Source organism: Gasterosteus aculeatus, chromosome 2 (assembly GCF_964276395.1).
Source record: "Gasterosteus aculeatus chromosome 2, fGasAcu3.hap1.1, whole genome shotgun sequence".
NCBI lineage: Eukaryota > Metazoa > Chordata > Actinopteri > Perciformes > Gasterosteidae > Gasterosteus > Gasterosteus aculeatus.
The window spans coordinates 6,992,180-7,007,424 of NC_135689.1; the positions used below are offsets into that span (position 1 = coordinate 6,992,180).

The 15,245-nt window shown below is 45.4% G+C and overlaps 2 protein-coding genes across 5 annotated transcripts in view; both read left to right on the top strand.

Annotated features, from left to right (window-relative positions):
• On the top strand, positions 1–5,871 carry nol9 (nucleolar protein 9). 3 transcript variants are annotated; one of them, XM_040193736.2, is made up of 13 exons: positions 1–254; positions 905–1,427; positions 1,523–1,733; positions 1,883–2,013; positions 2,206–2,341; positions 2,555–2,651; positions 2,960–3,057; positions 3,596–3,763; positions 3,865–4,117; positions 4,208–4,322; positions 4,638–4,812; positions 5,169–5,302; positions 5,434–5,871. In XM_040193736.2, exons 2-13 carry the CDS (start codon positions 954–956, stop codon positions 5,551–5,553), a joined length of 2,112 nt encoding a protein of 703 aa, XP_040049670.2. In that variant the 5' UTR covers positions 1–254; positions 905–953; the 3' UTR covers positions 5,554–5,871. The 3 variants fall into 3 exon arrangements, with proteins under 3 accessions (XP_040049670.2, XP_040049669.2, XP_077945530.1); XM_040193735.2 differs by having other exon boundaries at positions 221–391; XM_078089404.1 differs by having other exon boundaries at positions 247–454.
• Positions 5,872–7,511: 1,640 nt separating this feature from the next.
• Positions 7,512–15,245, top strand: part of plekhg5b (pleckstrin homology domain containing, family G (with RhoGef domain) member 5b) — a 49,122-nt gene continuing 41,388 nt past the window's right edge. The window contains exon 1 of one of the 2 annotated variants that reach the window (XM_040193725.2): positions 7,512–8,100. In XM_040193725.2, the coding sequence (XP_040049659.2) occupies positions 8,040–8,100 (61 nt within the window). In that variant the 5' untranslated portion in view covers positions 7,512–8,039. Of the gene's footprint in view, positions 8,101–13,132; positions 13,951–15,245 lie in introns of those variants that run through there. The other variant, XM_040193721.2, reaches the window with a different exon arrangement.

Here is a 15,245-nt window from a genome sequence, read left to right on the forward strand (position 1 = left end):
GCGACAGAAACCCAGGGAACATTTTTTGTTGTCCATTGTTAATCATACACATGCCTGCCGGGCCGGTATTAGTAAAACAGCTATATCTTTGATAATTATTTTTAGCCACATTTTTATGATTAATCATTATCTATCGGTCAATAGGCTAAATACAGTGTAATAGTTTTGCATGATATCATAATCGTAAATAATAAAACTCCGGGTTAAGCCATAGTCGGCCATCTAGACGCGGCGTCTGTTAGCAGCATACACATGTAAGCTAACCTGTTAGCACCGTATCAGTAACAGTTGGTCGTCTTTTTAGTTTTACTTTAACCAATTATAAACGCTGGCTATTTAATACGAACATTAGGAATCATCTAAATTTTGCATTGTTTTTCTCCCAAGTCGGGTAGGGTTTCTTCATCTGAATGCAATGATACTAACGTTAGCTAACAGTTAAAATAGCTGTCAGGTAACTTAACGGCAGGCTCCAAATGAATTGTTGTCTTACAGCTTGTTCCTCTTTACGGTGTAACCCGTGTATGTACTTGTAGCTGACATGTTGACAATGTAACGTATATTGTAATGAGTAGCGTTAAACTTAATATTAACTCCTTTTACGTTTTAGCGTCGTTACCTTAGCTTCCAACTGCTTTAATATTGCTACAAACATAGCTCGCTGAGGCTAACATGCCTTTATTATGGATAATGTTATTGCCAGATGGGAAAATAAGCTGTCGTTACTAAGAGCACAGTACTTTATTATAAAGCTATTTGATTTGCATGTATTGGTATTATTAAGTTAACTGTCTTACAGACTACTTCTACCGCACGTCATCGATAACTTATTTAATACATTTTAATTAATTTCCATTATAACGTCACACTGACCCCTTTCATTTCATTGCCGTTCTCTTTGCAGGTTCTCCCATTCATTAGCACCTGCATGAATAATTGTGTACTACAGGATCATGAAGGTGAAGAAACCCAAACAGGTCAAAGGCCCCGCTAAATCCCTTAAGTGGAAGGACGTGAGGGGCAAAAGGTGTCGTCCTCCCGTTAGTTCCTCGGAGCTCAACTCCAGTCCGGTAATGGCCCGAATGGCGAAGGAGCACCATGCGTCTGTAAAGAAAAAGCCCACCGTCAAGAGGTTGAGGAATAAGGCAAAGCCCGTCTCTGAGGTGAAGAATAACACCCCTGAGACTGGAGTAGAGAAATCTCACACGCAGGCTAACGGAAGTTCAGCTTCTATGGAGTTTGCTATGGACAACGAGTCAAATGACTCGCGGGACTGGAAGGAGTATTCCGAGTCTATTCAGGGGAACGGGGTGGAGACCTCGGGTGACCTGGACGCTGTAAGTCGGCTGGAGGGAGAGTCTCTCCATTACTGTGCAGAGAGAGATGATCAACAAAACCACGCAGTACTTGTCATGCAGAAGCATCAGGTATGCTTAAGGATACTTCCATAAAGGTCAGGCAACAATTAGGACGTGTGTTTTATCCATTGATTTGACCGAGCATTACATCTACTGTCCTGCAGACCCTGTGTTTCCGTGGGAAGTGCCTTTTGACCTGTCTGTACGGTCGAGTAGAAGTGATGGGATTCACCATTGAGGAAGGCCAGCAGTCGTATCCGCTCTTCTCCCCCGCCTCACACTGTCCCCTGTCCATTAGAGCTCTGGAAAGCTCGGACCAAGGCCGAGATGACAAAGCTGAGGCGTCACCCGTTCTCCGAAAGTATCTTCAACCCGGTAAACGCATAAGCAGGCTATTGTGATGTGATTATCATGCCATCATTTCTCCATATTCGAGTGACACAATACTTTGCCGTGTGTTAGTAAGCTGGTGCATTGAACAATTTTTCTCTTTCGTTAAACCCGCCTGAACGTGTGTCTCGTAGCATCACGGAAGAAGTTGCTGAAAAGGATTACGTTAAACTCCTCCATCGTCCTACTGGAGCCCATGGAGACGCCACTGACCCGCTTTCTGTCCAGCTTCACAGATCTCAGCGAATTGTTCAACCCCCCGGTGGTGAGTTGACGGTTATTTTTACGTTTGGCTACCGTCAATATTCACCTAATCTCAAAGAAAATGAAACGACATCAAATTTGGAATAGAGCTGGCAGGGATCAGAAAAAGATGAGAACGAATGCACAATTCATGTGTCGGTCATTTTGAAATGTCGGTCTTGCACATGTCTAACAGAAGCTTTTCCACTTGTAGATGGAACTCATGTCAGCTGTTCTTGACACCCCACTCAATGGTCTGGGTATGGTTCCTCTGGGCTCAGCTATTGAGGGCCTGCGAATGTCAAAGAGCTACAAAGATGCTCTCAACTTGGTTGTCAGCGCATGCAGAGGTAAACACATTTTTGGGCGTGCAAGTCGTTGTATAATATTATGTAAACATTCATATAACGGATATGTATGTCTGAAGGACCAAAAAAACACCCTTTTAACAGATGGATAAAGAGAGTAATGCTATCCATTCCACAGTTGATAATGGCTGAAGAAAGAATACATTTTTTGACCCGGCACTGGCTAATTGTTGGACACATATCTGTCATTCCCAGGGGACATGGATGGTTGTGTTGTCATCTTTGTTTGTGGTACCAAGAATGTGGGAAAATCATCGTTCATCCGCAACCTCATCAATAACCTACTAAATCAGTAGGTTCCTATTCTTTCTTTATATTTATTATATTTAGCGTGATATAGTGTCCCACATACTACATATATTTGGATGTAATCTTATAAAATACAATCTGCTGCATTCATTGAAATATAATCGCTACAGAGGTGATAACTGCTTATTTGTAGACATTAAATCATTTTTCGGTGTTCTAGTACTCAAGATAGGGTCTCAGTCTTACAACTGTTCTCAAGAAAAGAAATGTGAAGATCACGTCTGTTCTGGGATTGTATGGTGTAATGGTTTTCATATGAATCTAATGGTGTTTCTGTGTCCGTGTCCGTAGCACTGCTAGTGTCGATTATTTGGAAGGTGACCTCGGTCAGACAGAGTTCACTCCCGCTGGTTGCTTGTCTCTCTCGACTGTCAGAGCACCTCTTCTGGGTATGTTTTCATCGCCTTGATATTGGGAATTCTTTGACACGTTCGAAATCGTTTAAACAGAATTGAACTGTTTGGGCACACGTTTACTTCCTGTTCGTTTTGGTCTTTCACAAAAACATTACAACAGCAAAACTGGGACACATTTGGAATGTTACGTTTACAATTGTTTAAAGGTCCTGAATAAACACGCATGGTTCAAAGCATCCTTCTAGTATATATTCATATTCAAGTCAAAATGTTTAAAATGAAACATTTTGGGTAACAAACATACTCCTTTTCTTGATGATAAATAGCCTCTCCAACCAACCAGAAGAAATTCCCCATCACAGCATATGTGAAACTTACTAAATACTGTGTGTATAGTTATAGTGGGGTTTCTTGGCTGTAGCTCCAGATTTATAAGATATTTGAGTGGTATGAATCCTCACCATAAAAAGGCTGATAAGCGTGTTTCCCAATATGTCCCAATGGTTGTTTTAATTATCTGAACTGTTTTCTTCATGTGGAATCAGTGGACTGAAGTTGAGTTATTTCCCAGGTCCTCCTTTCACACATCAGTGCACACCGGAGCACATGATCTACTATGGTCATTCGTCATACGAGACGGACTTAGAGCGCTACATGGAATCTCTTAAATCCCTGTGGCGCAGACGGCCCCGGACCAGGGAGACTCCCGTCATCATCAACACCGCGGGTTGGGTCAAAGGTCAGCTCTGGCTACCCTCTACCACGGAATTGACGCAATACGAGGGACCACGCTCGCTGTAATCCGTATCTGAATGTGCACTCCTTTGGGCCTCTCCACAGGATTCGGATTTCAGCTGCTGGTGGACATGATCCGCTTCTTCCCAGTGTCTCACGTCATCCAGCTGGGCCACAGCGGCGTCACCCAGTGCCCCGCGCTCACGCCAGAGTTCCTGCGGACGGCACACGGCTGCCAGACGCACCCACCGGCTGAGACTGCTCTTGCCGAGTTCACAGAGAGCCACGGTCCGCCCAGGAGTTACACTCATCTCATTGTGCAGTCCGAGTTTCCAGGAGTCGGGCACCAAGGAACGGCGTGAGTCCGGCGCCACGTTCCCCCGTTGGCATTGACTTGTAAAAACCCTCCCTTTGACGTCATTTTCTGTTGGTGCCTTGTGTTTGACAGAAAACACCAGCGGTCTAATGAGCACAGAGAGCTGTCCTTGCTGGCCTACCTGAGTCAGCTGCAGTCTCCTGACCCGGGACCGATTAGACCTCTACACAGCCTCACCCCATACCAGGTACTTCCCAAAGCAAAATGAAGACTTATATTATCAGAAGGGGCTTTGAGGAAATAGTGATGCCTTTAAAGGCGTTAACAACAAGTGATGATCTGAATTGGTATTTTGGGGAAACCTGTTTTAGTTGGTCACTTGCTGAGTGTTGGATGAGAAGATAAAGGATGAAGTCCGAAATATGACCGAGCTGGCGACTGATTTCAGCTGAGCTTAAATACTAATTGTAGAGAGGCACTGGACAAGGTTATGTCCAAAGCTGCTTTTGTCCACTTCCATTTTTGACTCTAAGAACCCCACCATTCTTCCTCCGGCCCGTAGGTGCCCCACTCAGCCGTGGCTTTAGGTGTTATCCATTGTGAGGTGGTGCCCAGTCACATGATGTATGCTGCCAATGGTAGTCTGGTGGGACTATGCTGCCTGGAGGAGAAAGTCTCAAGCAGGGGGGGGGCGGTCCTGCTGTCCCAGACTCCCATCTGCCCATGCGTGGGCTTTGGTACGTATCCTACATTGTGCAAATGTTCAAATCCTTTAAACTGTTGTTATAAATCAGATTCCCTCACACAGGAATTACCTTTGCTTCGTAATTGCACCAAATAATTAAATATTTCTTTTTTGATGTTCATGTGGGTTATATGTGGACAAATATACAACCACGTTGTGCCAAAAGTAAATCACAAATGTACGTCAGTTAGCTGTTACATCAAGTATCAAGGTGTTAAAAGAATGTTGCGTATGTTGAAAGAGGACCCGCGGTCACCAGGAGCACCACACAGGACAATAGGCTTCAAGCTCTTTGCTGTTGAATTGACATGTAAAGATTCAATGAATTGACGTGCTAACATGTTCCAGGTGTGGTTCGAGGCATTGACATGGCGCGAGGTCTGTACTTTCTGCTGACGCCCGTAGATCCCTCCGTCCTTCGTAAGGTCAACTGTCTCCTCTTGGGCGCGGTGTCGCTGCCTTCCTGCGTCCTCACATCACAGGTCAGACCACTGCTTTGTTCTCTCCTTACACCATACGCTTAAAAGAACATAAAATGCCTCGTTTCGACATAAGAAGTTTTATTTTTAGCTTAATATGACCTTCACTTACAGTCCCTTTGTCTGTGTTTCAGCCTGGCGTTGAAGGAGAGCTGCCCTACGTCACCACAGACTACAGTTTTGATCTCACTGGTGCAGGAAAGCTGCGAGTCTTCAAGGGACTGACGAGACCCAGTCAAATGGGGGCGCAATGACATTTCCTACATCGCACTGCCCTTTACCCTTCTTGACCGGTGTCTCACACCAGAGTCATAATCGGCCTTTCAATGTACAGAACTGAGGTTGTGTGTTGTTTTGTACGTGAGCGTTCGGTGCGACGGAACGGCCAGTTTCACAGACTCCGTGATCCCGCCGTGCGCATTTGTCTGATGGGTCCGTGAAGAGGTCACACGGTGGACATTGGTAGCACACTTTGTACTATCGTCTCTTCTTTCATTGTTTTAGTTGTCATTCCAAATCTGCAAATGATTTAAAGAAACCTGCTAGATATTAAATGGAAAAACACCCTTTGACAAGACTGAGTTTTTTGGGGTTTTGTATTCAAGTGGGGCTTCAGGCTGACGTTATTAGGTGGTAGATCTTTAATTTATGACGATTGTGGTATTTAGACTTTAGATGTTCTTTCTACTTCTAATGCATACAACAGTTAATTAAATGGCACTACTGAGAGCTTTCGCCTGATATTTTATAGAAGGATTTTTATAAACGGCTCTATATTACTGATTAACTCTACACTAGTTGCTTTATATTTGGAATTGTGTTAAATACAAAAAAACACAGTATGTTTTCTAATGTAGGCCATTGTGGGATATGAAATATCACATGTAGAGAGGATTTTCTTTGTTGAGTGTTACCTTTTTGACCTTTTTGGGCAGCACATGTATGTTGAGATTTCTCTCCTGACGGCAGTTCACAAAATGTAAAATACTGAATGACTTTCATGTTTCATCGCGGTTTCCAAAGCAAAATCAAGTCCATGTAGAAATTTCCTTGGACTGAGTAGTGACACTGAGCTGGGAGGAGCACTCGGTCACTCCGAAGAAATGCTCATTTGTTACGTGGGCTCTTTTAACAACCCCTCTGCCCCCTCATTCTTCTTTGTTCGCTCTCCCCTGCCTCTACATGGAGGGTGGGAGCACACAAACACCACATAGACGAGCATTTTGGCAACGTCGTTGTTTTGGCTTTGTCATAGTTTTGTTTTGTTTTTCCCCAAGAGACCTCGTCCAAACCAAAGAGAAATCCCGCTATGGAGGAGGACACTAGACGGTCACCATGGAGCGGAATCATCAGAAATAACAACACATATCTGTGAAATAAAATAGTAAAATAGTTTATTTCATGATGAGCGAGCAAAAAGCTCGTTGTTTGCCCTTTGGATTTACTTGATGCTGCCGCAATGGGGTTAGCAGTAATAAAAAATATCAATCCAAGTTCTGTTCAAAAACAGGATTCATTGTTAGAAAAAAAGTATATTTTGAAAAGGTATTCCTAAAGCAAAGATACCAAATGTCCCCCAGCTTTTTAATTGTTCAGATCCCTTTAAGCCTAGCAATGGTATATCAGAGTTTAGAATAACTATTCTTTATTTGGGAAAGTTATGCTCAAGCCACATTTTATTATTCTTATACAGTACATATACAGTAATGTCTGAAAACCAAAAATCAAACTAATTTTCTCATATTTTTTGTATCCCATAGTCACATATTTCAAATTACACTTCGATTATAACACCATAATGTACCCTTTTCATTGTATTTTGTATTACTGAATAACTGCAGTGCAGTGAAAGAGTGAGTAGAAGCAATAGAAAGCGACTAAAGCATCCTTCTACTACCACAAACCTGTTCTCAAGTTAATGTATTTACTCTTACATTTCGATTTTGGGCTAATGTACTGTTTCCTCTCAACTATTTTCCGATAAGAACCTTGTTTGTTCGGAGACATCTGCCTGATAGAATCATTCTAGAAACTTGAGTGGATTTCGGCTTTAAGTCGAGTGGCCGGCGCCCCTCTGGCGCCCCTAGCGGCCACGTGGCGCTCCTGCGGGGGGAAACGTGCGCCGAGTCCTTTGTGGATTCGGGCCGCCTGAATGAATGGAGCCGATGGGCGACCGGAGAGGGGCGGCGAGACGAAGCAGCCCCCCCCCCCCCCCACACACCTCTCCCCCCTCCACCAGAACGTGCTCAACTTCAACGGCGCGCTACGTTTAAGTTGATAGTAGGAACTTATTTGGCTTCTTTTAAAGATTTTCACGAAGAGCATTTTTCCTTCTTCTTCTTCTTCTCGTAATTCCATGATTTCCCCGCGCGCCGCCCGACCCCCACCGACGGAACGACGAGCACATTTCTTGTACCGCGTCCGTGCAGCCAGCAACAGGTTAAACGCAGTTTAGCACGGACTCCAGACGTGTAGCTGTACCTAAGCGGCTGTTCGGCTTTCTCCCCCCACCCACACACACACACACACACACACACACACACACACACACCGAGCTTTGTGTGCTCGCCACCGACCGCAGATCCGACCCGCGGAGGAGCTTCACGGGCATAAAGTGGCAATAATGCCTTAGAGAAGACGGCTAATAAACACCGGAGCTGCGGGGAGCTGCTGTTGCTTGCGGGGAGGCGGGGATTTCCCCCCTTTTTTTCCCAAGGACTCCGTGCCAATCAAGTGGACCATGAATTCAGTTCTGCACAAATCTCCACCGAGGAGCTGGCTTGGTCTCAGACTGCGACTCAGTAAGTAACACCCCCCCTAAAACATCGATGTCTTTTTATTAATGTCCGCGTGCCGGACGCTCTGTACGGTTACAAACGCATTGTGTAACGTTAACACAACTCTTGGCACCGAGTTGGTCTTCATGACTTTGATCCTCAGGCACCAGGTTGGTTGAATCTATCTTCTCTTCCCCCCCCCCTGGTCGTCATCAAAGTTACTAGCTGGATTTGGCAAGTGACCCGGGCAATTATCCCAGCTGGAGGCAAGGGCATTTTAATCAGAGGAGGACAGTCCTCTGTGATCTGTACAGCTCTCCATACACTCAGATGATGGATGTTAACTCTTGTAAATCTCTTAACCGACACTATTTGTGTTCCCCCCCCCAGGCCTGCCATCAGCGCTGTTCCTCTCATGATTCACATCAAAGGGCCATTTTAAATATTAAGGCCTTTAAAGACCTGCAAATAACAATTGTTTTCCAATGTAGGAACGCGTCGTTTTGAAAACAGGAATATCTGCCTCTGAAAAAAGGACCTGGGCGATCAAAAGAGTTGCAGGTTGATTTTTTTTAGTTCGTCCACTAATCTCTGACAGTTCTACAAACGGGAAAGCTACAGGTTTTTTAAGCTGCGGGGAGCTTTACATTTGCGATGATTGCATCGCTGGCAGTTGGTGGGTTCGTTCGGTAAGAAGTCGGCATGGAGTTAGCAGCCGTAATTGGTTGAGTCTGGAAGCCTTCAAAGTTCCAGCCCACCGGAGTCATAAGCCTGTCTTAAACACACTCGTCTAATCTGGGACCAGATGTCTTGTCTGGTCTCTGTCCACCAGCCGAAAAACAAAAACACAGACTATGAAACCTCGGCCCCTACTCTTTCCATGAACTGTTGATGTTAACATGGCTGTTCGAAAGGCCACATGGAGCTGTGGCCTAAATCTATGATTTCACAAAAGTTGAAGTTATCAATTTTAATCATATCCAATTTTCTCATCCGTGGTTTTGCCAAGATATGAAAACGTGGAACTAACTGAGACATACAAAAGTGTTGACAATTGAGACCTTATCCAGTGCTACATTTACATCACTCGACAAGACAAATCCATAGCAAGGACCATTCTGCAGCTTATCAGATGATTGGTGGAGTCCTGTCCCAGCACAGAGGACTTTGCTTCAACGGTCGCCTTTAAAGATGCAGTGCAAAGTCAATTTTTGAATAGCATTTGGAAAAACTACAACCTGGAGCTTCCACTCGTATCATACTGTCTTCGACAGCAGATGGAGCTTGCGTGGAATGGAATTCTGTTCCAACGTTCAAACTTCAACAGGATTCCATTGCGGTTTGAGTCAGGACGTGTGGTCCAGGGTAGCATTAAAGAGAAGCAAATGGTCTCCCTTCAAGACTTCCCTCGCTTTGCCTGTTCCAGGTCAGAACTTTACCCTGCCTTTTTTGTCTTTTCCCTTCAGGCGTATGGGGATAATTAACCGATGCTTTTTTTAGATTATATGTGTGCGCTGTTGGCCTGTACATCCTCTAAATTGTTACTATTCCTTTTAATGTTGCTCAACAAGCGCAGGTGAATATCACAGCACGTACGTGGAACAGGTGCCGTGGCCTCCGACACGTCACTGCAGTTTCTGTTCAGCAGTTTTTAGCCACCGTTGAGGTCATTGAACCTGCTCGCTGCCGGAATGGCCGATGGTAAACAATGCTGTTTGTACTGCTGTTGGCTCGTCGGCTCTTTGTACCGCTGTTATCCTCGTTACCGTGGGACACAACATAAGCATGTCCTTTGGGTTCAAGCTTCAGACTGGGCGCTGCTGCTTTGGGTTTGTTGCTTTGAGGGGCATTTGCCTATCCGCTGTCCTCGTCCGTTTTTTTACATCGTCGGACACAGAACGAGCCGTTGGGCTCTGCTTTGCATGTTCGTTTGGTCAGTGGTCGGTGTTTGTCTTTACCTTTCTGAACTGAAGTCCGACCGGTAAGCCCCCCCTTCGTCTTGGACTGGGACCAACGGGGAGCTGCGCTTCGTACTGTGCAGCAGATAATTAGAGGGGCTGTGTGGAGGTCACACACCTTCTTTAACTTAAGAAATGTTTATCCCCGATTGTGTCCTTCCACGCTCATAACCTCCACCCTGGCTAAATCGCTGTTTATGTGTGCGGCCCTGCACATGGCAATAACTGTACTTTTGGGGAATAAGTGTTTTTGATTCCCGTTGACTCTGTTATTGGCTTCTCAACGGTAGCCCCCACTGCAATTTCAACCAGATTGTTCAAATTATGGGATTACTCATTTCAACAAGTTGAAGAGTGGTTGTTTGTCCCGGGTGGTGTAAGGAGGGACGGTTAAATTACATGATAACTCACAGTAGTTCACTTGGCATGGAGGGTCACGCACACCCGCCTCCTCTAGCTGTGAGTTTCGCAGGGTTGATCCATCAGTGTCAGAGTGTCCCCATCAAAAGGATATATTGGAATGTAATCGGTTGATAATACGATGAAAATCCGTTGTTATTCGGGTACCACATAGCATCTTGTGTGATATCTTACCGGTTGTAGCACACTTTTAACCTTCGTCTGGATCGGTCGACAACCTTTCTTCCCAACTGAAATATCTCGAGGACCCAACTTGAACATATGAACTGTAATCTTATTAATAACCGCTTCACTTTCATCTACCTCCATCATCTGGTTGAAATGTTTAACTTGGCCAATTGTGAGCGTGTTAGCCGTGCTGGCATTGGCATCAAGAATAAAACGACATCACGGAGAGGCTATCATGGCTCTCCACTCTTTCTTTAGTCCTGCTAGATGTTATGGAGATGAATAAACCATCACGCACAGGCTGTACTTGTTACTCTCGGACACAGTTTTGGCAGGAAGACGTCTTCAGAATTTCTCCTTGATGGAACAGAAATGAATCTTTCACATTAAGTTATTAGACTTCTCGTAGTCTTGGTCTAGCTGGCGAAGGGTTAATAACCTTTTGTTTGTGCTAAATATAAACCCGAACCACCTCCATGCGGGCACCACAAACCTCTGACTGCACTCCCCGTGTCGACACTCTGCCTCACACTCTTTCTTCCCCCTTCACACTCTCCAACGGGCTCGTTTACGGTCTCCTCGTACCGCACCAGCTCGCTCACTCGCTTCTCAGCACACCATTAATACTTTAGTGAGTGCGCGATCCTATCGAGGAGCCAGTTCGTTCGGTCCTAGCACTCGGCGTGCTATTTCTGTCTGACACTAAAACAAATTGGAGGTTATGGAGCCAATGTTTGCTTTTGTTATGGGGATGCTCGGTGAAGGGAAACACTTGTAATAAAAAGCTCAACTTTCTTTCTGTTTGAAATGTGTTTACCGTCTGACCTTTTGGTATAGTATATAAATATGACCGTTCACTTCTGGCCAAGAGTTGACAAGTGTGATACTGGTGTCTAGCCATGCTTGACATTTCTCCCTTTTCCAGTCGTTAATCTCAGCCGATCATCTCCTCGTTATTGCTTCATTTTTAACGAGAGTCTCTCATCAAACCATGAGTTTGTTTCCCTAAACGATGAACCTTTCCTTTTAATGGACAGGAGGCTTTGTGTAATATTATCATACTGCCATCATGCTGAGCTGTTCCTCCCACCATCTATATAAGGCTAGAAAACACAGCTACAGTGAATATGGATGTTTTTTTGTCTGTATAAAAGAGAGCTCGTGTTCAGGACGGTACTGTTGAGAGATGCGTGCCTTGAACCTGGTATCGCCCAGTTGACGTCATCTCAGGAAGGCTTCATGGACTGGCAGTGTCGGTTTCAAAGTATGAGGGTGTTTATTTAAGGGGGAGGGAGGTTACTTGTGGAAAGATTGAGTTGCATTATGGGAAATGTAGTATCCAATGTTTTTAGGAGCCTGACCCAATCTCAACCTCTGCTGTTTTTGATTTCAACCGCTTTTTACAACAATCAGATTTTTTCTTTGTTTTTGAAGGTGCCCCTTTAGAACAGATCAAATTTCCAAACTGGACAGGTAGCCGCTTTCATCCTGCTTGGGACTTTCGACTGGCCCTAAACACAGCGCACACAACGGCCTGATGTGAGCTGGTGTTTAATAGTCCGAGTCCTTTCCTAAATTCACCTATTACGACTTTTTTTGGCATACTTAGTGGCAAATACATTTGGGCTGCCTGATGTACGATGATGACAGCGAGGCTGTCTGGTCCCTCTTTTGCTTCCCTCTTTGTTTCTGCAGTAGGTGGAAATTGGCCCTTTCATTCGCTGCCCAGTTCTCATGCGGCACGGCTGCTCTCTTCATTAAAAGGGAAGCCGCGTGCTCAAAGCTGCTTCAGATTATTACCACATGTCTGCAGAGCCCAGAGCTGCGCAGCAAACCGGCTCCCATCCTACCCTCTAATTTCTTATCCCAAAATTGGACATGTGGGTTGTTGTGTGTGACAACGTCGCTCCCTTCCCCGGCCGGTGCAGCACATTCTCACAGTATTTCTTCTCCCATTTTAGATATGTGATAGCAGTGGATCGCCTTTCAGGCAACACTGGGGATATTATGCTTCCATTAAACAATATTTAGCTGCACGATGTTTTAACCTGATTTCTAAGATTGTCGGGGTGGAAGGGCCTCGTCCAAGATAAGAATGTTATGACGGGATTCCTTTTAGTCATTTGGTGTTTCTCAGCTCTGAGAAGCCCATGTGTGTATTGTACCTCCGCAGAAATAACTGAGCTCAGTCGCCACAGAGCCGGTGCATTCACGAAGGGGAATAAATCTTTCGGGAGGCATAAAGGGCGCGGGCACTAATTAATGCAGAAAAATGTCAGCCTTTTACAGTTTGCGCAAATTATAAAGAAAGTCCACTCGGGATGTAGGCGGCTTTTAAAAGAGATCTTTGTGTCACCCAGTCCAGAAGCCATTGGCCCAGATTGCCCGCCCCAGCATGCAACTCACCTCTGCATGAATACAACACTTGTCTGATGGAGTGGGCAGAAAGCCCCCCGATCGCCAGGAGATCCCACACAGGGCTTTAACATGAGCAGCTGGCCTCGCACTCCGGTGTTGAACCGTTTGAAAGTCTCTGCCGCAGAGGAGGAAGTCGAGGCTCGGGCGACGGCAGAGGAAATGGAAATTACTTGTCTGCGGAGATGAGTTCAACACTTTCTCGCTGTGTGTCGGCTCTAATTTGGTCGAGCCCTCTTGAATGGATTAAAGGAGAGCAGCATTTGGTGCTTGGCAGCACTCGCCGGGAGGCTTTCTGTGGGTAGTTTGCGGATGAGTACAAGATCGACATTATCAACGGGAAGAGGTCTTGGACATTAATGTAGGGAGACGACCGTTACCTACTTAAAACTCGCCTGTATGGCAGCTTCTAGGCTTATTCCAGGTTTAGCATCAATAATATGGGCCCCTGGAGATGGGCTGACTTGGACCAGCCTCGGATTCCAGCCTTGAATCAGACTTGGACCGAAGGTTCAAAGCAAAGTGTTTTGTGGCTTAGCGCTGGATGAGGTAATCGTGCAGGTGGGGGATGAACATGAACGTATTGGCAGTTGGAAGAGTTTAAAGTCGAGTCTGGCAATTTTACGTTCTAAAGATGGACGATCAGACGGGTGTTTTGATTGTCTGCAGAAGTTCAGATCGTTATGACTTTTGGCGGGGTCAACGGCGAGTTGCACACGGCGGAACGAGTTAAGCTTTGAAGATTTAATGAATACCTTATTCATCAAATAGCCGGCGGAAGAAGTCGCAATGTTCCTCTACTGGAAGAAGCGCGGCGCGTACCAGCTAGAGGCGCTGCCACCCTCGCTCGCTCAATTGGGAATAGAGCGCTATTCCTGGTCTTCTTCTCTGGACGCCATCCAGGATCTATGTGGTAAGCGGGGGTCCTGGGAGTCTCTGAGCAGCACCTGACTCAATGAAGGGGTTGTTTTTGTGGGCGGTGGCGTGGCTTTACATTTGTCAATCCTTTTCATTTTGGATAATTTGCCATCGGATGAATGGTCAATAGCAAAGGGGCCTTTTGAAATATTACTGGCGCTTTATTGGGTGACGGCAGTTTAAAAAATTTTTTTTTTTTTTACCCAATCTTCAAAACATGCTTCAGTAAGCCAATCCGACTTTATGTCCTGCTATGTGTATGTTTGAGGGAGAGCGAGGGAGGGTGAACTATTGCACACAATGTTTCTGTTAGTTATTCGACCCGTCCGCCCAAACCTTTGATATTTTCTAGTAAACCCACTCGCTGACCGTACTTTATGAAAATGGCCTTTTAGATCTTTTTTTTTTTTTTACTGAACTACCACTTTGAGCCAAACATCTCTGCAACTATCGGCTGGATTTCATTGCCTAGCTTACAAACTAACATGATCCCCTGACCTTTTCTGTAACACCACCATGTGGTTCAAAGCTCTGGGCTTTTAGGGGAATAAATGCCATCATTATTCGATGAATATCCTGGACATTTGTGTTCAGAAATGAGTGTTGATAACTTTTACAAACTGTGGTATTCCCTTTCACCTTGCACCATCCTCTGCTGCACCCGGTGTCTTATAAAGTTAGACTTTTCATTGCGAGCCCGTCTGTATGCTGGGGTTGTTGGCATTTTTCTGGGACGCACCAAGAGGCCTATGCAGAGACCCACACAGTTTTACCTTTGAAACCATTATTATTATTTTATCATTCAGCATAATGGAGAAAAATGTCTGTGTCGTTCTGACCCGCCCACTGTGTCATGCGTGACACCGCATCAAATTGTAGTATAGAACGTTTCCTGCCAACGGATGATCTGGTTCCCTTTCACCTTTTTTGAGCTCAGGATTTAAGTACCATCATGGAAGGGCAACTTTCCATTGCTCCGTTCTTCCGTGGAAAGCACTCAGGGACCTGGCACGAGGACAGCCTCACATGGGAGAGTCGAGAGGGAAAGAGCGGATGAGACCGGCGGCTTCACAGATGAAATATTTACCAGGGGAGAAGTGCATAGCTGAGCTGAAACCTCCCTGTGTGCTCTCAGGGCTTTTTTTTCCCCGACGTGGCACAGGGGCATTGGCTTTCCGCCGTGCTGCCCGATTTCTGCCATTAGGGAAGGGGAAGTGATAACGCGGGGCCGGAGGAATGTTTCTCACCCTCTTCTCTCTGCCAGCCGGCCTCCCGGAAATCCGGCCACTT